General features: G+C 26.3%; 2 protein-coding genes across 13 annotated transcripts in view; both read right to left on the reverse strand.

Annotated features, from left to right (window-relative positions):
- The window catches only part of LOC126897233 (modular serine protease-like), a 116139-nt gene extending 93669 nt beyond the window's left edge, over nucleotides 1-22470 (reverse strand). For 3 of the 12 annotated variants that reach the window (XM_050670681.1, XM_050670680.1, XM_050670679.1), the window contains exons 1-10: nucleotides 22291-22421; nucleotides 22143-22215; nucleotides 20713-20832; nucleotides 20451-20636; nucleotides 19963-20079; nucleotides 19678-19875; nucleotides 19319-19542; nucleotides 18963-19175; nucleotides 14879-15040; nucleotides 14668-14792 (exon numbers count right to left, since the gene is read on the reverse strand). In XM_050670681.1, coding sequence (XP_050526638.1) covers nucleotides 14668-14792; nucleotides 14879-15040; nucleotides 18963-19175; nucleotides 19319-19542; nucleotides 19678-19875; nucleotides 19963-20079; nucleotides 20451-20636; nucleotides 20713-20832; nucleotides 22143-22215; nucleotides 22291-22345 — 1473 coding nt within the window. In that variant the 5' untranslated portion in view covers nucleotides 22346-22421. Of the gene's footprint in view, nucleotides 1-13326; nucleotides 13585-13720; nucleotides 13878-14430; nucleotides 14599-14667; nucleotides 14793-14878; nucleotides 15041-18962; nucleotides 19176-19318; nucleotides 19543-19677; nucleotides 19876-19962; nucleotides 20080-20450; nucleotides 20637-20712; nucleotides 20833-22142; nucleotides 22216-22290 lie in introns of those variants that run through there. The other 9 variants (XM_050670671.1, XM_050670670.1, XM_050670676.1 and 6 more) reach the window with 8 other exon arrangements.
- On the reverse strand, nucleotides 1975-11359 carry LOC126897266 (uncharacterized). The gene is made up of 11 exons (XM_050670759.1): nucleotides 10276-11359; nucleotides 9722-10214; nucleotides 7523-8732; nucleotides 6727-6907; nucleotides 6443-6596; nucleotides 6113-6196; nucleotides 4930-5115; nucleotides 4695-4870; nucleotides 4293-4445; nucleotides 2797-2859; nucleotides 1975-2209 (listed from the first exon to the last, which is right to left on the reverse strand). Exons 3-11 carry the CDS (start codon nucleotides 7527-7529, stop codon nucleotides 2074-2076), a joined length of 1140 nt encoding a protein of 379 aa, XP_050526716.1. The 5' UTR covers nucleotides 7530-8732; nucleotides 9722-10214; nucleotides 10276-11359; the 3' UTR covers nucleotides 1975-2073.
- Nucleotides 22471-23593: the final 1123 nt, after the last annotated feature.

Below are 23593 nucleotides of genomic sequence, written 5' to 3' on the forward strand. Positions count from 1 at the left end.
ACAGTTGTTGCCGCCGTTATCACATCAGCTATATCCGCATCAGATACAAGTCATAGCCACAATCACATGTATAAGACGTGTTTATCCAATGGATTTATCTCATTAAATCATTTAGACGTCATCGAGGTGTAACTCTATTAGTGCGGGCGATTACTTCACAGCTCAATGTTTAATATAAACTATGAAGACAAGGACTCACCGGAGCCACCGGGAGGAAGGTCGTTTGATTATGTACAATGGCTTGTATAAACTTTGCGTGATAACGACCTCGGTGTATATGTATAATTTTATTCTTTCAATACTAAATAAAAATACGATAACAACCATCAAAAAAAATATTTCATTTAAATTACTTAAATAGAAAGTTTAACGCAACCGTTGGCAATGTGTTTTTCAATTAGATAAAGACATATAAGCTTACAAGCTACTACGAACGCTTTAAAAAAAAAACAAAATTTTCAGGATTCTTTTATATTTTTGTACTTTTTATAAATTTTATTTTATATATTTTAAGCCAATAATATTTTTATTTTTTTATTGTAGAATCTAATATAACCAGTGAAAAGACTGAAGGACGTCTCTATTCAAAACCCCATATAAGTCTTTTTTTCTAAATATTGAGTTATCAAAATATGTTGATATTTAAAACTTTTATTTATTATTTAAAATATTTTTTTAGTAATAACATTTTAAAAGTCTGAGCTTTAATTATTATTTAATGTCCAAATGAAGCGTGAAGATCTTGTAAGGTAAAACTTAAATTTGTATAAAAAAAAAATTGAAATTTAATAATTAATTCATTTATGATTACAGAAACTGATTAAATTGTCGTATATGGCCAATTACTTGGCATACACGTATATAATGTAATTGATAATTATTAATGAAAAATTTATAATCTTTATTTTATATTACTTGTAAACAAACAAATAACTTATCTGTTATAACATGTACACTGTTCAACACAATTTCTTATTATTTATATATATGTCAATTTATCAATTGTTAAATATGCTATCTCAATATAATAATCATATATTGTATAATTAAATACAATAAACTAAAAAGATCACTAAAAGCGCTGACAACAATATTCCTGGATTAGGGGTACTATCATTTTACTATAAAAAGCACTGAAATCCTTTCAGATGAGTGAGAGAGTAATGAGAGTTCGCTTTCACCGAATTCAAATAAGAAAACAATTGTTAGCCACAACCCCGTGTTGTTATCGGCTATTTTTTTATGCGTCTTGATTATATACATTCGAAAAGAATTTGTTTTAATTTTCTATTTTTGTAACGAAGTACGAATCGAACACTTATAAGTGTATATATACATATCGAAATATTTATCGAATCATCTACCAGCAATTTGCAAGAAAAAAAAAAGTAAGTATATTTATGTTATCCCAATTATTTAGAGTTAATAAGTTTGAGTAAAGGATGACAAAGCAATAGATCATTTATTAAATTAATATCTTAAAATTTTGACTGGTTAGTTAAAATATTATATATAATTACGTTATATGGTATTCGTGGACTGGCCCGCCGTTTCGTTGCCTTAAAGATGTTTTAAAAAACCTAGCGTGATTTTTACTGTATAAGTTAGGCTCTGGTATTCATGAACTGGCTACGCCGTTTCGTTACATCTTAGATAGGATATTAGAAACTAATCAGACAAAAGTTTATTACATCTCAATTAGAGGTACTGCGTTATTATTTTTATATTTTTATATATTAAAACCTCGAACCATACGACTCCAATAGAACCAAAACATCATGTTCTTACCATATATAGCCCAACCCAAAAATTTCTTTATTTTTATTTTATTAATTTTTGTTATTTGAATTATAACAAAATATACTAAAAAAAGGAGTAAATTTTAGGTATACTTTTTGATAAATATACAGTCACTTTATTGAAATTGAAAGTATTGAAATTAAAATATATAAAAGTTCATTAAAGTATAAACATCTAATTTTATTTTGTATATTCAATAATTGAATATGCAAAACATATATCACATTATAAATTATTCTCATTGTGATTAAAATGTTTTGTTTAATTGTAATCTTAAATATAATTAATTATTACAGATGATGGCAAAGTTTTTTTGCTATTGCAATGTTTGTCTTCTTTGTTAAAACTTTTATTGCGTTTAATGTGCTGTTCCAGTTTTACGAGGCCATCCATATAAGATTTATTATCTCTGAAATTAATAATTAGTGAGAATAAAATTGATCCTAACATACTGTTTCATCATATTTATTATCGGGATCAAAAAATGTTTACTTGTTTATAAATTGTGTTTCATAGTAAAATTATAATAATATTAGGAATAATACAATGTATAATTGCTAGAAATGTTATTGTAATTAAAATAATTAATTATAATTGATAAAAATTATCAAATAAAACTTGGACCGTATTTCGGTCTATGAACCAAAATTATAGTAAACTAATATAAGTTACATAATTCAAGATAATTTTTAGGATTCAAGAGTATAACTATGAAAGGCTTGAAAAACGTGAGCACCCTTAATTTTCATGTAATTAACAATTTTTACATAAAATTTAATGTTAAATAGAACGATTTATTTTCTCCAAAGTAACAATCAGTGAGATTAAACGTGAGAAAATGAGAGAAACAAATATTTTATATAATTACTATAATCTAAATGTATTTTTAGAAATATATGGACATGTTAATTTTAAAGGTGAATATAATATATTCACTTAATATAATATTATTATATTAAGTCTTATAAACAAAAGTAAAATGAAAAATAAACTTACTTTATTTTTTTATTATTGTTCTTATATTTTGCTAAAATATTCATGTTCTTACTATATGGCGCTCTATAAATAAAAAAACCTGCATTGAAATTTTTCATTTATTATTAAAATTTACAATTTCATGTTTTAAATCATTTTTATAGTTTGATGCAAATTTTTTTTTAGCATTATCATCTATTTCTAAATAAATTTAAGTAATAATTTATTAAAACATATTGGAGAGTGATGTGACCTATTTATATCAAAGTATATTTTAGCTTTGATGCGAAGCTGAGAAGGTATTAATTTTATTTTGAAGGGGTTTTTTTTTTGTCTGTTACCACTTTTTTTCAGCTCTCACCAAACCGTTTTCTCTCAACAATACATCAAAAGATCACAAATCTTATCTAGTCGAGACATTACCCTCAAAAAACGAAGGAAAGAAATTCCCTTGTTCCCCATAAATGGGGGAAACCTCCAAAAAAATTACAAATTTAAAAATCGCTAATTTTCGAAATTTTTTAAATTTTTTTACTTAAAACTGCCATAACTATTTTAAAAATAACAAAATCAATATAATATTTTTATAGATGCATAATATCTTTATCTATCATTTAGTATATTTTTTAATCTTACTATTCACCTGCCCACAGGGGAGTATTCAAAATGACAACTTTTTTCAACATGACTTTTGAAAATGTTCAGGAAACTCTGACACTTTTATATCTATATTAAATTAAAGCTAATGTAATATACATTATTATGGAAAAAAAAATTTCGGACTTTATTTTATCTTCACAGTGAAAATGGATACCCAATGCTATTTTTGTGTGATAATTCTCGATTATATTTTTTACATTTTTAACTTTATAATGCTATAACTTTTTAAAAAATGTATGGATCAATACAATGTTTTCATAAGAAGTAGTATTTATAAACATTTTCATTCGACATACATTTTTTTTAAATCGAACCATTTCCCTATATACGAGGAGGGATTCAAATCTGAAAAATGCATATAGAAATACAACTTTTCCAACTTAACTTTTGAAATTTTTCTAGAAAGTCTGACATTTTTATATATATCTTAAATTAAAGCTAATGCAATAGTCTTTATTATGGAAAAAAAATTTCGTACTTTATTTTGTCTGCACGGTAAAAACAGACATCACAGTTAATAAAACAAAAACCCAGCACAGGGGAGTTGCGGCACAGTGGTGACGTGGCATAGTTGGATCAAGTATAATGATATCTGACAGTGATTAAATTTGGAATAATCAAATAATTTTTTAATATTAAACACTATCTACAGATTTGCATTGAAGCATTTTTTATGATGGTGATTATAATAACCCAACCAGCTGCTACACCACTGTACTGGGTTTTTATTACTTTATCTTTGTCATTATTGTTTTAAGTATAGTACCAGTAATAATTGTAATATAACATTTTCCAAGATCTGTAGTGAATGTGTGTCTATAAGTGTTATATATACATTAATTAAAATAACTACTAACAATTTTTGTTCTTTCTTTAAACGATCCAATTCAGAAGCCAAATAAAGTCTAATGTTAGGTACACGCGCTGGCCAATTTTTGAACTTACAAAGGCTCATGTTGTTAGTAGTTCTTATCATGGCTGGAGTTGCACAAGATATACAGGTCACGCCCCTAAACATAAATGCTATTTTAAGAAATAATAATATTAAAATAAAGCATTTAAGAATCTAATTCTTAAGAATATATCAATTAAAATTATTTTATCTTAGTAAATTTTTTAAATAAATTTACATTTATTAACATGAAAGTTCTTGGCACTATTACTATGTTGTACATACAATTTCAAAATTAATTGTTGATTATAATCAATATGATTTAGCAACGTTAAAAAGATATGTTATACTTTATATAAATCTTTACTTAATAAATTTAGCTACTCCAGATGCCTCTGGATCTTTCTCTATTAATTGTTTCACTTGTTTTTGTAGGACAACAATCTTACTGGAAAAATCTTTGCGAATATTTTCAAAATCAGCACCAATATTTTGGTTTATATTTTCAATAGTATCTAATAACTCAATTTTGACTTTACTTGACTAAATAATATTTACTTAGTACAATTAGTTTGATTATTTTTATTATAAATATTTATTACATGATCTAATCCAAATTTACGCATTTCTAAAAATTTGTCATCAATTTCATCCATAGCAGAATTAAAATCAAATACAGACATTTTACCATCGAATTCTTGAAGTGATGGAATACCAACAAAAGCATTCTCAAGATCAATTTGTTCTATTTTCCTTTGGTCTAAATGTTCTAGTTCCGTTCTAATAGACTACAATTTTCAAATTATTTCAGAGATTAAGATGCATGTCATAAAATTACAACGTACATAGTATTTTATAAGAAAATGATAAGTTATACAAATTTTAATAATGGATACGTCACTAACAAATGGGGTTTTTAAATAAGCATACCGGACATATTTAATATCACACTACAAAGAAGCAAACCTTTTACATACAACGAAAAAAATGCGACCGACAATTTTTTTATTATTAAATTAATTTTACTTTTCTTACTCTAACAAAATTTTTAATTTCTTGATAAATTTTTTTTTTTTTTTACAAACATTTTTGTTTAATTAACGAAAAATTGATATTATCTGTATTTTAGCAATATATATTTTTATTTTATTAAGATTTCTTCTTCTAAAATTTTTCAGTGTAGACATGTACATATGAGGACCTTTTTATTTTTAATTGTCGTAACACAGAACAAAACAGTAAGTAGTGTACGAAGAAGAAGATGAGGATACCTGCTGTCTAGGTATTCACGTGCGTGTTGTACAGCAGACACCGTGCTTGGCTGACACTCCGGAATAGCTGTGGGTGTCGAAAGGCTGTTGTTAAAGGAAGGGAATAAAGGTAACACCTAGGTATGAGGTGCAGACGAAGTGCAAGACACAAGAACTCTGAAATGTTGAGGAAGAGAGTAGATAGGTTAAAAAGGAAAAAACAAAGACTTTAGTTCAAGCAGAAAGCCGGACAGCGACAACCGAGTACTGAGACTGATAAATGACACAAGGCACTGGAGTCGACTGACCAAGATGGTCAGGTCTTTTGGATTTTTATAATAATTTGAACTATTGCCAATTTGGCAAAAAATATTATTTGTTAATTCATCAGTCTCAGGAAGCGGATGTGCTGTCTGTATTTTATTATAGTAATTATCACAATAATGGCAACGTAACACCATCACATAACGTAGAACTAAATTCACGAATTATACTACCAAATATCTGATATTAGGTTAAAACTAATCATGCTTACATCTATAACGATGTCATAACGATCAAGCTCTTTGGTCATATTTTTAACTGTTTCACTTAATGTAGAAAGCATTTTGTTCTCAGTCTGCAGACATAAAAGTAATTAAAATTGAAGTACTTAAGATGCTAAAGGTATAAATGATATTTCTTTAGTCTTGAAATTAGTAAAGTCAATAATTTACCAAATTTACTTTTAAAAATTTATTTCAATTTTTTTTCTTATAATTTTTAGTCCAAATGTCAAAATAATCCAAAATTTGTAAATAATTCACTTATACCTCTAGTATTCTAAATTTATTTTTTATTATTCGTTAATAAGACGATTTTGTACTTCTGTGCCGACGTTTAAATTAACCATATTAGTAGATGTGTTTGCATTTTCTTGCCAAGTTGATTTTTCCATAAATGTGGAAATGTTATGTTCAATTTTGTTGAGCCTAGTGAGTATTCGCTCTACATGTTTAGCCAACGTGGCTGGTTTATCACTATAAAAAAATTATACTGGATATTAAAAAATAACACATTTTTATTTTGCTAACATTTAAAACGATCATGTAATATTACGATTATTATTACATTATTCGGATAATAATATTTTATAATTTTGAGTCATACTTTTTCAAGATATATTTTTCAGGATTAGTTTTACTGAGTATAGAAATCTTGCTTGAAAACACACCTGAAAGTGACGGTTTTAAATACTCAGTTTGATCATCTATGTCTGAATTATTTAAGTCATTATCACTGATTACATTGATAACTGGAGGTTCCAAATGATTCTTTTCAGAAATTTCAGCTGTAATAAAATAAAATTGGACCTTTATTATAAAACAAACAAAAAGTAATCGAAATATTTTCAGCAAATAACTATAGGGTAACTAGTCAAGTAATTTAACATCCCTCATTAAGTGAAAACTATCGTATTACACGATTAACTTTTTAGCATCAAAGTCGAGTAAATTCGTTAAATTAAGCTGCTTTATTTAAATAGTAAAATTTATATCACTTATGTTGACATTAAAATATTTTATGAACAGCCAAAACTCCGTTCGATTACAGAGTCTCCTTTATCTTTTTAATTTAAATTCAAAAACAGTAAGTCTGTTTTTTATTTGATATTGCTAAAAGTTTTAAAATTTTGGAATTTATGAAATTACTAATATTATATCCAAATATTAGAAGTGAATTCAAATAATAAATATGTTATATATTTTGAAGTTCAATAAATCTTTAATTACTTGATAACTAAACGAGTTACCCTAATAATAAAATAAAAATTTAATATTTCAATTAGGTTATATGCGAGGTCTGGCTTTTAAATAACGAGGTTGGATACGAAAAAGAGTTTTATTATAAAAATTATTCTACATTCGAATGCTCCCTTCAATATACTCCCCCCCTCTCCACATACCTTTCATTTCACAAATTTTATCTTTGGAAACAAAAAAAAAATCGCACGGTGCTAAATCTGGCGAGTACGCGCGTGTTCGAGCACTGGAGTACGTTTATCGGCCAAATATTGCTTCACAGATAACGCGTTGTGGGCAGGTTCATTGTCCTGGTGCAAGATCCACAAGTTGTTATTCCGTATCTCGGGCCGTTTCTTACGAACCCGTTCTCACAGTGTTGCAAAAACTGAAAAATACAGTAGTCTGGTTAACAGTCTGACCCTCCGGAACTCATTCAGTCATCACGATACCGTTAATGTCGAAATAAACGATCAGCATTGCCTCGAATTTTGATTTGGACATCCTTGCTTTTTTGATTCTGGGCAATTCAGGCGTCTTCCAATGAATTGATTGCCGCTTTGTTACAACATCGTTTTGAAAAATTCATATTTCGTCGCAAGTAATAATATTTTCCATCAGTCTGGGATCGTCATCTAACCTTTCAAGGAAATTTGTGCAGACCTGTTGACGCATGAGCTTTTGGTCAGAAGTCAGGTTTTTTGGCACCATCTTTGCAAAGCTTTTGTCATGTTCTATTCCTCGTGTAAAATTTTTCTAACAGTTTCCTTATCGATGTTTACGGGCTCAGCAATCATCCGGATGCTCATTCGACGATCTGCACGCACATTTGGTTGATTTTGGTCACTGTTTCCAAAGTTAAAACAGTGACAGGGCGACCTAGGCGCTGATCATCTTTAGTTATCTCTCGGCCTTCACTGAAGCCCTTACACCATTCGAAAACACACGCATGTGATAGAGAATTGTCCCCATAGGCCTCTTTCATCAATTTATAGCACTCGGTTGGAGATTTTTTTAACTTAACAAGGAATTTGAGCTTAATATGTTGCTCGTGTTTTTCGTCACTCATGGTTTTCGGCACGAGAAAAAAACACGTTTGTTTCTAACCGCTACTGCACAAATACAATAATAGTGACAAAAACGTGTTTTGGTACGCAAATAGATAAGACTATTAGCTATCCAACGCACTACTAGTATTTTCCCCACCCCTACAGGATTTTCTAGGCGCGCAATCTTGTTATTTAATAGTCAGACCTCGTATTTAGTTGAAACGACCTGGCTTATAAACAATTGATGGATGAGAACGAACTCGAACTTTTCTTGATGTTTTCAATTGATCTGAACTTACTGTTTCATTAGAATTACTATCAGGATCTAAAAATTTTTTTACTCGTTTATAGCTTGTGTTTCATAGTAAAATAATTATAATAATAATAATAATAGGTATACTGAATATGCCAAGTTATATTATTATTATAAAATCAATCCTAAGCTTAGTAATTATAATTAATAAAAACTATAAAATAAAGTTTGGGCCGTATTTGGTTTTGGCAGACGAAAATTGTCAATGACCAAAAATTACTGTAAACTGTTATCACAGTTATGAATTCAATATAATTACTAGGATTCGAGAGTAAATTTATGAGGAGCTTAAAAAACATGAGCACCCTTAATTTTCATGTAATAATTTATTTTTACTGGAAATAGTGCTTAAAAAGAAACGTTGAGTAAAAATTAAAATCATTCTTAAGAAAAAAAAGTCATAAACACGCATTTGCTATACTTTTAAAATAATAAATAATAAGTGAGTTAATGGCTTGATTAGATATGTATTTTTTCGTATATGGAATACAAAACTCAATATTTAAATAAACAAATAAAAATAAATTTTATAAATNAAATAATAAATAATAAGTGAGTTAATGGCTTGATTAGATAATTTGTGCTTAGAAAAATATATTTGCTGTTTTCACAGAACATATCTATAACAGGAAAATTATACTTAAAGCTTTCTGTAAATTTTCAATTTTTATGGAAAGATTTTCCAGCTTCTCCATCATAGTGTCAATTTTATTTTTCTTGGGAATTGTTTTAGTTGAACGTTGTCTTAAAAATATATGATTTCGTTAAGTGTTTTCATAATTACATAATAAAATAATTCTTTATTATTACCGTGTTTTATCATTTTCCTAAATATAAATAATACGTTAATAACGTTGAAAGAAGACTGTAAAGTTTTGATAAAATATTGATCCTGTTAAATGTTTATTAGTTAAAAAAAACTAAGCTCATAATTATAAATTTAATGACTTCAGTCTTATCAACATTCTAAAAAATTAACTATACTTGTAATAAAATACTACCTCAACATGATTCATTTTAACGTTATAAGTTCCAACATCACTTGTCACAGTAAAGTCTGTAAAGTCATCGCTAGACAACTTGCCTGCTAACATAGCCTTGCCAAAAATCAATATTAATACAAACCAAAAGAGTTATGTACTAAATTTTTATTCTAAAAAATATGTACTTCAAATTGAGTGTTGTCGTAACCCTTAAAATGCAACCGCAGGTTTTCCATACCACCACTGTACACAATTGTCTTAAGTATTATTTTCAAAATTTGTGAATTAAAATTTACCTGAAATTAAAACTTTATTGACACATGTAGTATGTGTAGTATTTTAGTTTACAGTTTACATTTTTTTTAGCTTCAATGCGAAGCTTAGAAGGTATTAATTTTACTATGATATGTTTTTTATTTATGTCTGTCGCCACTTTATTCAGCTTTCACAGGACCAATTTTGATGAACAATAAGTCAAAAGATCACAAATCGTATGTAATTAAAACATTGCCTTTAAAAATTAAAAAAATTTCCTTTGTTTCTTGTAAATGGAGGAAATTCGCAAAACTTACAATTTTTAAAATCGATAAATTTTGACATTTTTTAAACTTTTTTTCTAAAAACTGCCATAACTTTTTGAAAAAATGTACGAAGGAAAATAATTTTATTATAATATTGAAGCCTTAGGTATTTCCCTTTTATTTGGTACAATTTTTTTGTAAATCTGACCATTTATTTGCCTGCAGAGGGAGATTCAAAATATCACCTTTTGCACACAAGTTAAACTTTTTCAACTTAACTTTTAAGTTAACACAATTTAACTAATTTATTTTCTCAGCTCTCACTTGACCAACTTTTTTTAATGATTATTTTGATTAGAATTGATATCATTAAGACGTTTAAAATCATTAACCAAAGATTAACGCGTAATCCAGTAATACGCACAAGATATATATATAAAGTATAGTTTTACAATAAACTATAAAAAAAAAACCACTCGTAAAAATGTGAACAAATTAATTTTATATTTCGCGAGTCGATTACGCTTGTCGTAATCGGCCGATTCTTTTTTAAAATATTAGTCAGCTAAATATATGAATAGGTAAAATGTAGTTTTACAAAGTCGCACACGAACACAAACTAAAAACAGAAGAAGTAACCAGTTTAGGTGTACGTCGGAAACGGAACAAAACGCATTATCAGTAGTACATGTTGACAGCAGCCTTGTCACGGTGTCAAGGGCAGGGAGACTTCCAATGACAACCGATTGATATATTAACATATTGATAGACAAAATCATATATTACTGTTATAGCAGTAATATTAAAATTTGACTATTCTAAAAATTTCATTACTGATATTGTAGTAATATTTTCAATGATTTCTTATGAAGGAGGAAGTTGTTCTGACCCCATGCATTTCATAAAACCAGTGTTTGTAAAATACCATGTCATTAACTGTCCCTTAACGTGTTAATAGGTGGCCGGCTGATATCGAGAGAGACACGGATAAACGCCAGCCTAGAGCGTAGCGCGATGCCATGTCACGATTTAGGTTTAAAATTGATGGTAAAAAAACTTACGCCAGAAGTTCCATCCCCAAAATCTATTAATTGAATTAAATCTATTTTTACTGTCATTTTCTCTTGACTAATGATTAAATGATCCTATAATTATTTTTTAATGATTTATAATAATTTTTATTAGATAATTTATAAATACAGTTACTATGACAACTATCAATGTCCAAAGAAAAATTAAACTATTATCAAAAATAACTTGTATAATTCTCTATTAATCGATACATTATTAAACTTTTAAATATTTTTCTTCTGATCAAATTAATTTTACATAATAATTGAAATGAGATATTTATGCTTACGCTATTTATTTGTATAAATACAAATCATTTTTCTCTAGATTTGGTAGGTTTTAAAATATGTAAAATGCTTAAAAAAATAACGCTTTAATATATTTTAAATTCGAATAATCTCTGACATATACAAGATAGTCTCTATCTTGTATATCTTGTATATTTTAACATTATAAGTTCCAGCATCATTTGTCTCAGTAAAGTCTGAAACGTCTAAGTTCTTATTGTACAACTTACCTGCTAACGTAGCCTTACTAAAAATTAATCATAATACAAACCAAAAGAGATATATACTACATTTTTGAAGTGAAACTTCTTTACAGAGGGTCAAAAAAAAAACAGTTTATCGAGCGTCAATAGCAAATTTTTAATTTTTTTTATCAAATTATTTTAATATAATCATTATGAAGAGAGATATTTATGCTTAGCCTATTTTTTCTATAAATACAAATCTTATTAATTTGGTACATTTTAAAATAAGTAAAATGTTTAAAAAAAATATTGCGTTAATATATTTTAAATTCGAATACTCTCTGACATATACAAGATAGAGACTTTTTAAACATTACAAACCAATGTTCTCTAAATTTGGTACGTAATAAAATAAATAGGTATTTGATAGACATTTTTAAACATTACAAAACAGTGTTGACGTTAGTTATATAAAATCTTTTTTCATAAATGATAGACCTACTTTTAGTGTATTGGCTCACATTTCATTTTTTTTTTTAAATAAAAATCCGTTTACATAAAATCGATACTACACTGAAAAAATTATCCAAAAATTCCCAAACTTTCTGCAAACACGTTAATTTTATACACAAGTAGTGTATTTTAACATAAAGTATTGAAAATTCATAATAAAATATACTATTTTCATTACTATTAACCATCATTTTCTCTTACAACGTGTGCGTTAAAATTTTCTATTACAAGTATATGAAAATTAGAACATATTTTTTCAGTGTAGTCAAGTGATAAACATTGATATGATTGTGCTATTTAATTATACATAAAAACAGAATATGTTTTGCACAAAGTAAACTAAATTAAGTACGACTTTAACTTTCATAGAAAATAGTCTTACTTAATTTCTTATTAGTAATAAATAATTATTGTTCTTGTGAAAAGTTATAGTAAACTTATAAGGTATTACTATCATTGTTAATTCTAATTTCTTATAAATTTTTACTTTGAGTCTTAATTATTTCTATAAAAATAAGTATAAATAAGGTGAAATTTATTTGTTTATGTATATTTCCGTATTAAATACATAAACAATAGATATTTTTCTTTTTATGATTAAATTTTAAATATTGAATTTAGGATTAAGTTTTCTTTTAATGTTTTGACCGGAATCTTAAAATGGTAGACTAGATTTTAGTCGAACTACAATATTTTTTTGTCTGATTATTATAATATTATTATATTGATAAGTATACTTATCAAGTTTACACTATAAATTTATTCATCGTTTTCACATTTTTATAAGTAAATCTTTGAACAAGGTTTTATCAAAAAACTGGGTTGTGTTTATAGATACTCCATGCCAATACTTTTTCTCTTCAAACATATTAGTGATACGTTTGAGATTATGAATTTTCTAATAATAATTATAGAATTCTTGTTTCTAAAAACGTATTGATAACCTCGAATTATTTTCGCTTCTTGTGCAGTACAATAAACAATTATTTTTTGATTACACACTTATATATATATAAGAAAAAGTTCATTAAGGTAATACTTATAGGTATATCAAATAAACATTTATTTAATATACATTCATTAGTTCATTAATGTCATACACTATAGTTAAAACTATAAAATTCTATTTTCTAAAAATTTTTTACGAATCCACTTCAAATGACTTCTCAAATCGGTGAATAAAGCGATTGAATTATTGGAATCTGGATCAAAATTACTTACAATTCCTGTTAAATAATATTTATCGTCATGTATGAACGATAAACCAGATCCGCTATCTCCTTGTTGCACTCCTGGATCTGACACTGAAACATAATATTTCATTATTATACATCATGAATTATATTTATATCTCATAAGCAATATTGGCTCCATTTTCATAAAAAAACAGATGATCATTCTATCATATTAGAAATAAATGAAAACTATATAACAATTTACCATTAGTTGAACCAGCACAAATTTTATCGCTAGTTATAGGAAAATCTTTTCTCAATAATTTTCGGCAAGTCGAAAAATCAATAAATGGTAATTTAGCTGTTAATAATGTCTCACTAAATATCTCTTTGTATTTATCTATTTTTCCCCATCCTGCAACCTAAAAAAAAGATAAAGACAGTTACGTAATTAGAGGTATTAAAATATATTAATGAAATAATAAATGCTATTATAAAATATGTTTAGACCTTTTCAGAACGGTTTAATACACTTTCTAATACTTGCATAATAAACATCAAAATATAAAATAGATTTACGACATTATTACAAATTTTCTATGTTTATAAATTTTAACAAAAACACATTTTGCGTTGACCACTTCACTGTATATCGTATAAAGACATTTATTTATTTCAAATTTTAAATTAGGAGGATCAATTATAGGCAATATTATAATATCATTAGTTTTCCTAAATTATCATTGCTTAAGCAATTCTATTAATTAATTTTAGATAATTCTTGTAATATTCTAATTATTTATTTAATATACGTAGTAAAATGATTTCTTTAAACTCTTTTCTTTGATATATTTATTATAAATGACTTATCAATAAAATTCTACGACCTTCCCTCGTCAAATTTACTATAGAAATGTTTGTAGTTAATTAAATGCTACACCAATACCAGTTTTTATAAATATATTAAATATTTACCAATCCTAAATTCCCGTTGACTTCTGAATGTTCTTCATTCCAATCAATGCAAACTATGGAAACAGCTGGACTGATATTTATGGGATCAGATAATACAACAATAGCTATATCATCAGTGTACAATGAATTCTTTCCTTCATACTTGTCTGCTATTTGAATTATTTTAATCTAAAATACGAAAATTTTAAAGTTTTTATCAAAATTGTCCAACTTAAAGTTAATTAAAAATAATCTTACATTGTACATTTTAGCATACTGGGTATCATTTTTAGAATCATAATTTCTGTAATACTTTCCAACATATATTTGAAAATCGTTATTATCTTCTCTGTTATCTGCATTATCATAAAAACAATGAGCAGCTAAAACAGAAATAATGCTTCTATAATTTTTCTTTGTTAATGGAAATCAGTTCATTAAAACAAAAAAATAAATTTTTATATTTTACCAGACAAAACTAAATTTCGAGCAATTAGTGATCCACCACAAATGTGGTTGTAAGAGTTGTTATCTTTTTGATAAATACCGACATTCCAAGGAACTTCACTATATTTAGATAATTTTCCATTTGAAATTAATTTTTGACTTTGAGCATATATTTTACCACACTCTAAAAATAAGCTTTATATAATTATATATTTATATCATATATTTATAATACTCTGGAGTATTTGATTTAATTTATTTTTACAATAGAAAAACTTTTTTAATAACTCAAATATTTTAGCTTCAATGCGAAACTGAGAAAGTATTAATTTTACCATTCTTTATTTTATTTTTTTGTGTCTGTCGCGACTTTTTCTCAGCTCTCACTGAACCGATTTTTCTCAATGATACGTCAAAAGATCACAAATCGTATCTATTTGAAGACATTACCCTTAAAAATTGAAATATATATCAAAGATCTCATCACTGTAGTCTCCCCTGATGAGAAGTAATTTCTTATTCATTAAAATATAATTTTACTATGTGTTTGTTTTTTTGTGGCTGCGATTTATTTTTCCAACCCTTAATTAACCTACTTTTTCAACGATATGTCAAATGGTTATAATTCGTATTTAGTTGAAGATATTACCCTCAAAAATTGTAAAAAAATCCCTTCAATCAAATAAAAAGTACCTTAAATAGATTTATTCACACAAACAATGAAAATGATTAATTTCTAATATTTTTAATGTATTTATTGACTTGATATGATAAACGTATTCAACTGCAAAAGTAAATTATTTTACTTCGTAATTTATTAATTTTTTAACTCTATTTTTGTGTATTACTAACAATCTATAATATTCTAAATTTGTTGGTAACATGTTGCTATATAAAACACAAATCTAAAAAAATAAAATGATTTTTAGTTTCACCTGAATTTAACAATCGATTTTTAATAATTCAGTTCTGTATATTTCAATTATAGAATCTTTTTAAACACCAAAAGTTAATCAGTTAAAAAGTTAAGAAGTAAAAGTGATCTATTACAATGAAAATGCAAATAAAATAGAGCTTTTTAAATAAATTTACTGTAAATAGTAATTATAAAATTTGCTGACTGCATATTAATGTTAACAATTTCATTTTTTTTCTATTTAATGATATCAATTTCAATCTTATAAGTCGAGCTAAAAGTTATGGTAATAAATTCATTTTTCTTTTTTTAATATAAATTTTCACTTTAAAGGACGAAAAGAAGTAGATTAAAAATTATTACTTTAACATCAATAATAATTTGAAAAGAATTAATTATAAAAATTATATAATATAAAATTAAAAATATTTTGCTTTTGTAATTATCCATCAATTTCTTAGAATTAAACACTGTAGATAGTGTTTAATTCTAAGATTTGCATCGAAGCGTTTCTTATGATAGTGATTTTAATCACTGTTAGATTAAATCTATACTGGACCCAACTATGCTACGTCACCACTGTGCCGCGATCCCCCTGTGCTGGGTATCTTTTATATTCAAAATGATTTATGCAATCATATTTCTGGCTAAGTGAGGCTTGTTTATTTAAGCATATATAATAAGTTATTATAAATGATATTATTAATTTAAAATTAATAAAGACAGTTATTATTAATAACTGTCTTTATTGTAGTTGTCACTATATTCACCGTATATATAGATGTTCTAATCGTATTTTCTTTTCGTCAACCTTCGCAATCTTAGAAATTTAAGTGAGTATAATTACCAAACTCATGTTTAAATCTTATTTAATGCGTTGGGAACGAATATAAAGAATCCATATAAAAATCATACAATTAGTTATAATACTACTTGTCTGCTACAAAAATTTATAACCTTAGTATCACTGATTCAGACTAAATCTAAAACTTATATTAGCTTCGATGCGAAGCTGAGAAGGTATTGGTTTTACTAAGATGTGTTTTTTTTTTTTTTTTGTGTCTGTTACCACTTTTTCTCAGCTCTCACCGAACCGATTTCNAAAATTATTTGTGTCTGTTACCACTTTTTCTCAGCTCTCACCGAACCGATTTCTTTCAATGATACGTCAAAAGATCATAAATTGTATCTAGTCGAAGACATTACTCTTAAAAATTGAAAAAAATTCCCTCGTTCCCCGTAAATGGGGGAAACCTCCAAAAAAATTACAAATTTAAAAATCGCTAATTTTCGAAATTTTTTCAATTTTTTTTACTTAAAAGTGCCATAACTTTTTCAAAAATGAACATATCAATATAATTCTTTTTTATATAGATGCATAATATCATTACCTTTCATTTGGTATATTTTTTTCATAAATTTAACCCTTAACCTGCCCACAAGGGGGGATTTAAAATGACAACTTTTTCACAAAAAATTAATTTTTTTAACTTAAATTTTGAAAATGTTCCGGAAGGTCTGACACTTTTATATATATCTTAAATTAAAGCTAATGTAATATGCTTTATCATGAAAAAAAAAAATTTCGGACTTTATCTTATCTTCATGGTGAAAATGGCTACCGAATGCTATTTTTGTGTGAAAATTTTCGATTTTGTATTTTCCATTTTTAACTTTATTATGCTATAACTTTTTGAAAAATGTATGAATCATTACAATTTTTTTATGAGAAGTAGTATTTATATAGATCTTTCATTCGACATACTGTTTTTTTAAATCGGACCATTTCCCTAAATACAGGGGGGATTCAAAACATAAAAATGCATATAGAAAGTAGAACTTTTTCAACGTAACTTTTGAAAGTGTTCCGGAAGGTCTGACACTTTTATATATATCTTAAATTAAAGCTAATGTAATATACTTTATAATGGTAAAAAAAAATTTCGGACTTTATTTTATCTTCATGGTGAAAACAGACATTAAACTTAATAAAAAAAATACGATTTTTGTAAAAAAATTCTTTTTTATATTTTTAACTTTATAATGCTATAACTTCTCGAAAGATGTATGGATCAATATAATTCTTTTTTTTGTAGATGCATGATGTCTTTACCTATCATTTGGTATATTTTTTTTATAAATCTGACTTTTTACCTGCCTACAGGGGGGGATTCAAAATGACAACTTTTTCACAAAAAATTGACTTTTTCAACTTAAATTTTGAAAGTGTTCCGGAAAGTCTGACACTTTTATATATATCTTAAATTAAAGCTAATGTAATATACTTTATCATGGAAAAAAAAAATTTCGGACTTTATTTTATCTTCAAGGTGAAAATGGCTACCAAATGCTATTATTGTGTGAAAATTCTCAATTTTATTTTTTACATTTTTAACATTATAATGCTATAACTTATTGAAAAGTGTATTGATCAATATAATTTTTTTATGGGAAATACTATTTTCTAATAATCTCTTTTTTATTCTACATACTTTGTCTTAATCAGGATATTAATAAGGAACTAGCAGTTTATGAAGCTTTTGGAATAATCCACCAATTTTTTAAAATTAAACACTATCTAAAGATTTGCATCGAAGCGTTTTTTTTTGATAGTGATTTTAATCACTGTCAGATATCATTATACTTGATCCATCTATGCCACGTCACCACTGTGCCGCGACCCCCCTGTGCTGGGTTTTTTTACTTAAAATTGCCATAACTTTTTTAAAAATGACCGAATCAATATAATTTTTTTTTTTTAGAGATACCTTAGATAATTACCTATCATTTTAATAATAAAATTATAAAAAATTAAAGTATAATAGGTATCCAGTATTGGAGTTGAGACATTTTTAGATTAGTTAATTGCTATCTGACCGTGATTAAAATCACTGCCATAAAATACATTGATACGCATTTGAAACATATTAAAAAAATTAACATTTCCATAAAAAATTACGTCTTTTGACTTTATAGTTTAATACACCTAATGAATAAGTTACCAGAAGGTTTTTCTTGTTTTTTATCATATATTAATGTGGTCATCATCAGCGTTTAACACATATTTCGTTAAACTGAATAAAACTTGACTTTAATTTCTTAAAGCTGATATAAATGTTTTTTATTTTATACAAATTTCGAGATGTCTTTTTAACATAAATTTTAATATAATCAAATGCCATAAACCTACTTAGAACACATTCGTTTAATTTACCACTCCACTGGCCATCTTTTCCACACAAAAGTTCACTGGGAACATCATCATCATTTCGAGAACGATGGGTTGATTTACATGAAGGTATCAGTGAAGTTCCTTGACGTAATGGTTTTGAACAATTAACAGAATCATCATTAATTCTACACTCGAAGTTTAAGGTTTTTGAGATCAAAGGTGGACAATTTTCTGAAATTAATAGTTAAGGATGTAGAGAAATATTTTGTTAATTTACATTTTAAAGTAAAAAACTTCAAAATTTAAATTAAATAATTAATTCAATCAATTTTGTTTTAGTATAACCGTTTGTATTAAATGGCCATTTAACTCACTTAAACAAAACTCATCATGAAAATCTGGATGCCAATTTCCTTTTCTACACGTCAAAAACCTGTGTGGTGTAATACTTGAATAACCAGACTTACAAATTTCTTGAATTTGATTGGTTTCGTACAATTTTGTATTGAGTGTTATAGGTTTTGATATCAATTTTATATCTGAATCATCTAAATATAAGAAATCACTTCCTTCTTTGTTAAATATTGTACATGTCTTTCTAAAAATAAAAATCTCTTAAATTATTTGGTTGCATTAAATTTTTTATATTATATAAAAACTAAAAATAGCTTTCGCATCTTTGAATTATAAAAAAATTAAAGTAACTGTTGAATACAAAAACTATTAAATTTACACAGAATCTAATTGTAATACGGTAGGTTTTACTGGACTAGATGTAAAGGTATGTGTAGGCTTTTCAGTCACAATTGAAGTTGTAATTCGATCACATTTGATTTCGTCTGAACCATCAGCACAATTTTTATGACCATCGCATTTATGATCTTTGGGTATACATGCACCATAGTTACACGTGAAAGAATAGCTCTCACATCTTTAAATTATAAAAAATTATTAAAGGAACTGTAATTGAATATATTGCAGTTAAACGTTAACAAAAATGAATAACTTATTTAATTACCTAACATTTTCACAACTTTTTCGAGTCTCATCAGTTCCATCTTGGCAATCTGCTGTACCATCGCATACAAAAAAACTGTCAATGCATTCACCAGAATCACATTGAAATTGTTTCGATCTAATAAATGAAACTTTTTTCAAATAAATGGAAATTATAAATAATAGTCTAAAATTCTAGCACCATTAGCTTTTTTAATATTACATAATACTTTAATGTTAATTTTTTTTAAAGAGACCGAACCTCTTTTATATACTCTTGTCACAAAAATACACAAAATTCTAGTTATTTAAATTCTCCTATAGTTATTCCCATATATTCTAGTTCTTTAGCTAACTTTAGTTAAATCGCTAATGTATAGTAAAGTTTTAAATTAGCTGTGTAATTTTCTCCATACGCGTGTAACAAATTTATTAAAAAATGATCAATACAAATGATTTATGTAATAATTATTATAATACACCATTATTAAAGAATTAATTAATACTAACTGGCATTCCGTTAAAACTTTGTTAGTTGTAACCTGAATTGTTGGGTTAGTTGTGTTTTGAAACTTTGTTTGATAACATGTAGTATTGTTTTCATCGGATTTATCGATGCAATCAAAATTGCCATCACATAAAACACTTTTACTCACACATGCTCCGTATAAGCAGCGAAACGCAAAACCAGGGCATCTACAATTTTCACAAATAAATAAAAAGTAATAACTTATGTATTCAAAATATTTTCCATTGTTCTATGTTTTATTACGATTTAGAACGTGACGAGCAAAGACTTTCAGTCTCGTCTGAATTATCGGAACAATCAGCTTTTCCATCACAAGTAAATATAAAATCTATACAATCGCCATTTGAACACTCATATGTTTCTCTAAAACAAAATAAAATTTAAAAAAAAAAAACTCAAGATTTGAAACCCAACATTCTACTTTATACATAGAATAAATCGAGGAATAACGCAAAGGTGTATTAGCCTTAACAGAATACCACTTTTAAGGGACTAAAATCAAAGTTGCCACTTTCTAAAAATATTTTTATGTATCAAATATTATTTATTTAATTTTTGGTGGGAGTCTATTCCTTCCAGTATACCTATAAGTATATATATTCACAATATTAAAAATAATAATAATACTATACAGCATCTTAGGCTTTCTGTGTTAATTTATTAATAAATCTTTTAATTTTTAATTAATTTCCGTGAATTTTTTCTATTATTTCTTTTTAGTTTTTTCATGTTAATCATCATGAATACTAATAAAAACCTCCTCATGTCACTACTTAAAAATACTCTTCGTGGTAATATTTATGGATAGATTGGTCATATTTAAAAAAACAATTTTTTAAATAAATCTATTATAAAGCAAGGGTAATTAAATTTTGAATTTAAATTAAAAAGGTTTTAACTTTTTGATTCGTAAATTATAAGTTATGTAATAAATTAATACATATGAAACTATAATAGCTCATAATAACAATAAACATTATTATTAATTTAAATAAAATTTTTGACTCACTTCAATAGTGTCCTTTCAAATTACTTTACACGTTAATACTTGTAGTGCCGGTTCGTATACTTCATTTACATATAGCACCTTAGTGCATAGTTGACCCTTTTAAAACTTTAGTCATACTTTTAAAAGGATTTTAGTGCCTCCTTGATGTCTACGGCACCATAGACATCAAGAGCAGTCGCCCGCCTAGTCACCTTACTCTTTCGCCAAACCTCAGTCTCGTTATATAGTTATACAACGAAATTTTATTCTAGTTGCACAACTGGTAAAATGATAATTTAATCAGTTGCGCAACTGGAATATAATTTTTGAGTATTAAAATATATTTTACTCACTTTATATATAATTTTAAGTTACTATAAATATAATTATCTAAATTTTTCAAAGAACTAAATCCTCAAATTAGGAACTTAGTTCCTTTATAAGAAAACTGAGCATATATTTTTTTATATACTATAAAAGAGTTTAAAAAACATTATTTTAATAAAAAATCGGCATTAAAACGTTTTTGTTTAACGCAAACGCTGATCTCTAATACATTCTTTCATGTGTTTTAAAACGTTTTTGCAACGCTGTTTATGCATTAATTAAAACATTTCCTTGTTATTAGGGTAATTTTATCTGTGTCTAAATATAAAATAAATTAAATAAGCATATAGTTACCTACATAGGACATGTATTCCTAATTTGCTTTCTACTTTCTGATAGATAAGCGCCAATAATATTTTTTATTAATAAATCTAAAAAAAACTTTTAGTTATCAAAAAAGTATACCTAAAACATCTATAACAATAAATTATTTTTTTTGAACATACCTAAAATTAAAAGCACATAAAAAGAATGTCTATTATATATAAATAGCATTGTCATTTACCAAATATTTGAAAATTAAACTTCTCTGTTTTATTATTAAGAATAAAGTATTTGAATTTTAATGGTTTTACTGTATATGTACGTTTTTCTTTCAACAAATTTTATCAATATTAATGTTATTAGATTTTTCATTAAAATATTTATTTTCAACTGTGATAACGTCTTACGCAAGAACTCGCACTAATAAATTATGAAACATAATGAAAGATAAATACATTACATCTATTTTAAGTATTTATGTGTAAACACTCTGACCAAAGAGCAATATTAAAAAATTAATTATAGTTAGTATATATTTTGCTACAACTAGTTTTTCAAGGTTTCCAGCAAACTGTAATCTAATCATATTTGACTGTTCTTTGCACATTTGTGAAAAATGTGTTATGTGTAGAATCTATACTGTAGATGATACTTGATTTATTTATTCTATGTTTAATATATTCTCATAAGCGCAATTTTAACAAACATTTTTCAAAGGACTTATTACATCTAACGTCCCTTTCTAAAATGTAATTTTATTTAATTATATACAGAATGATTGATTAATTGTTGATCTCTAAATTTCTTCTAAAATAATAATTTTGAAAAAAATTGTTGGCAATAATAAGTAGTATTTATTTTTCAAACTTAAAACGATTGAATATTATTTATGTCCATCTCTCCTTTATAAGGGTACCAACTTTTTGTCGTTTAATGGGAATATATATTTAATTAGTTCATATAATAGAAAACGATCCAACTAATGATTTAAATTCGGCAACAAATTGACTATGGCCATTTATTGGATCCAAGGATTAAAAGTATATACTTAATACTTTAACGACATGTTAATATATAAATTTAATAAACAATAAATAATATAATTAAGAACAATTCTATGTTCAAAGAAATCAAAAAGATAATTTTAACCGAACTGCTATGGGCGAAGTGGTATTGGTAAATAAACGGAAGTCGACACAATCAATTAAAAATCAACGTAGAGTCGTTTATTCTTACACAAACAAGACTAAATAGCAATAGCGGCTCGTGGCTTGGACGACGGGACGATCGCACCCTCTACTAAAATTAATTAAAAGAAGAAAATTAATTGTATACTCTTAATTCTACAATATTTTGAAACATATATAATGAACGAGGCGACCAATCGTGTGCGTGCGGGTACGGTTAAACTGTAATCTTATGTACGGGTTTTGGACGACCGGCAACGTCATCCATATAGTAAAATATTAGTATATTACTATATTG

Source organism: Daktulosphaira vitifoliae, unplaced genomic scaffold, assembly GCF_025091365.1.
Source record: "Daktulosphaira vitifoliae isolate Bord-2020 unplaced genomic scaffold, ASM2509136v1 Scaffold_2, whole genome shotgun sequence".
In the NCBI taxonomy this organism is placed as follows: Eukaryota; Metazoa; Arthropoda; class Insecta; order Hemiptera; family Phylloxeridae; genus Daktulosphaira; species Daktulosphaira vitifoliae.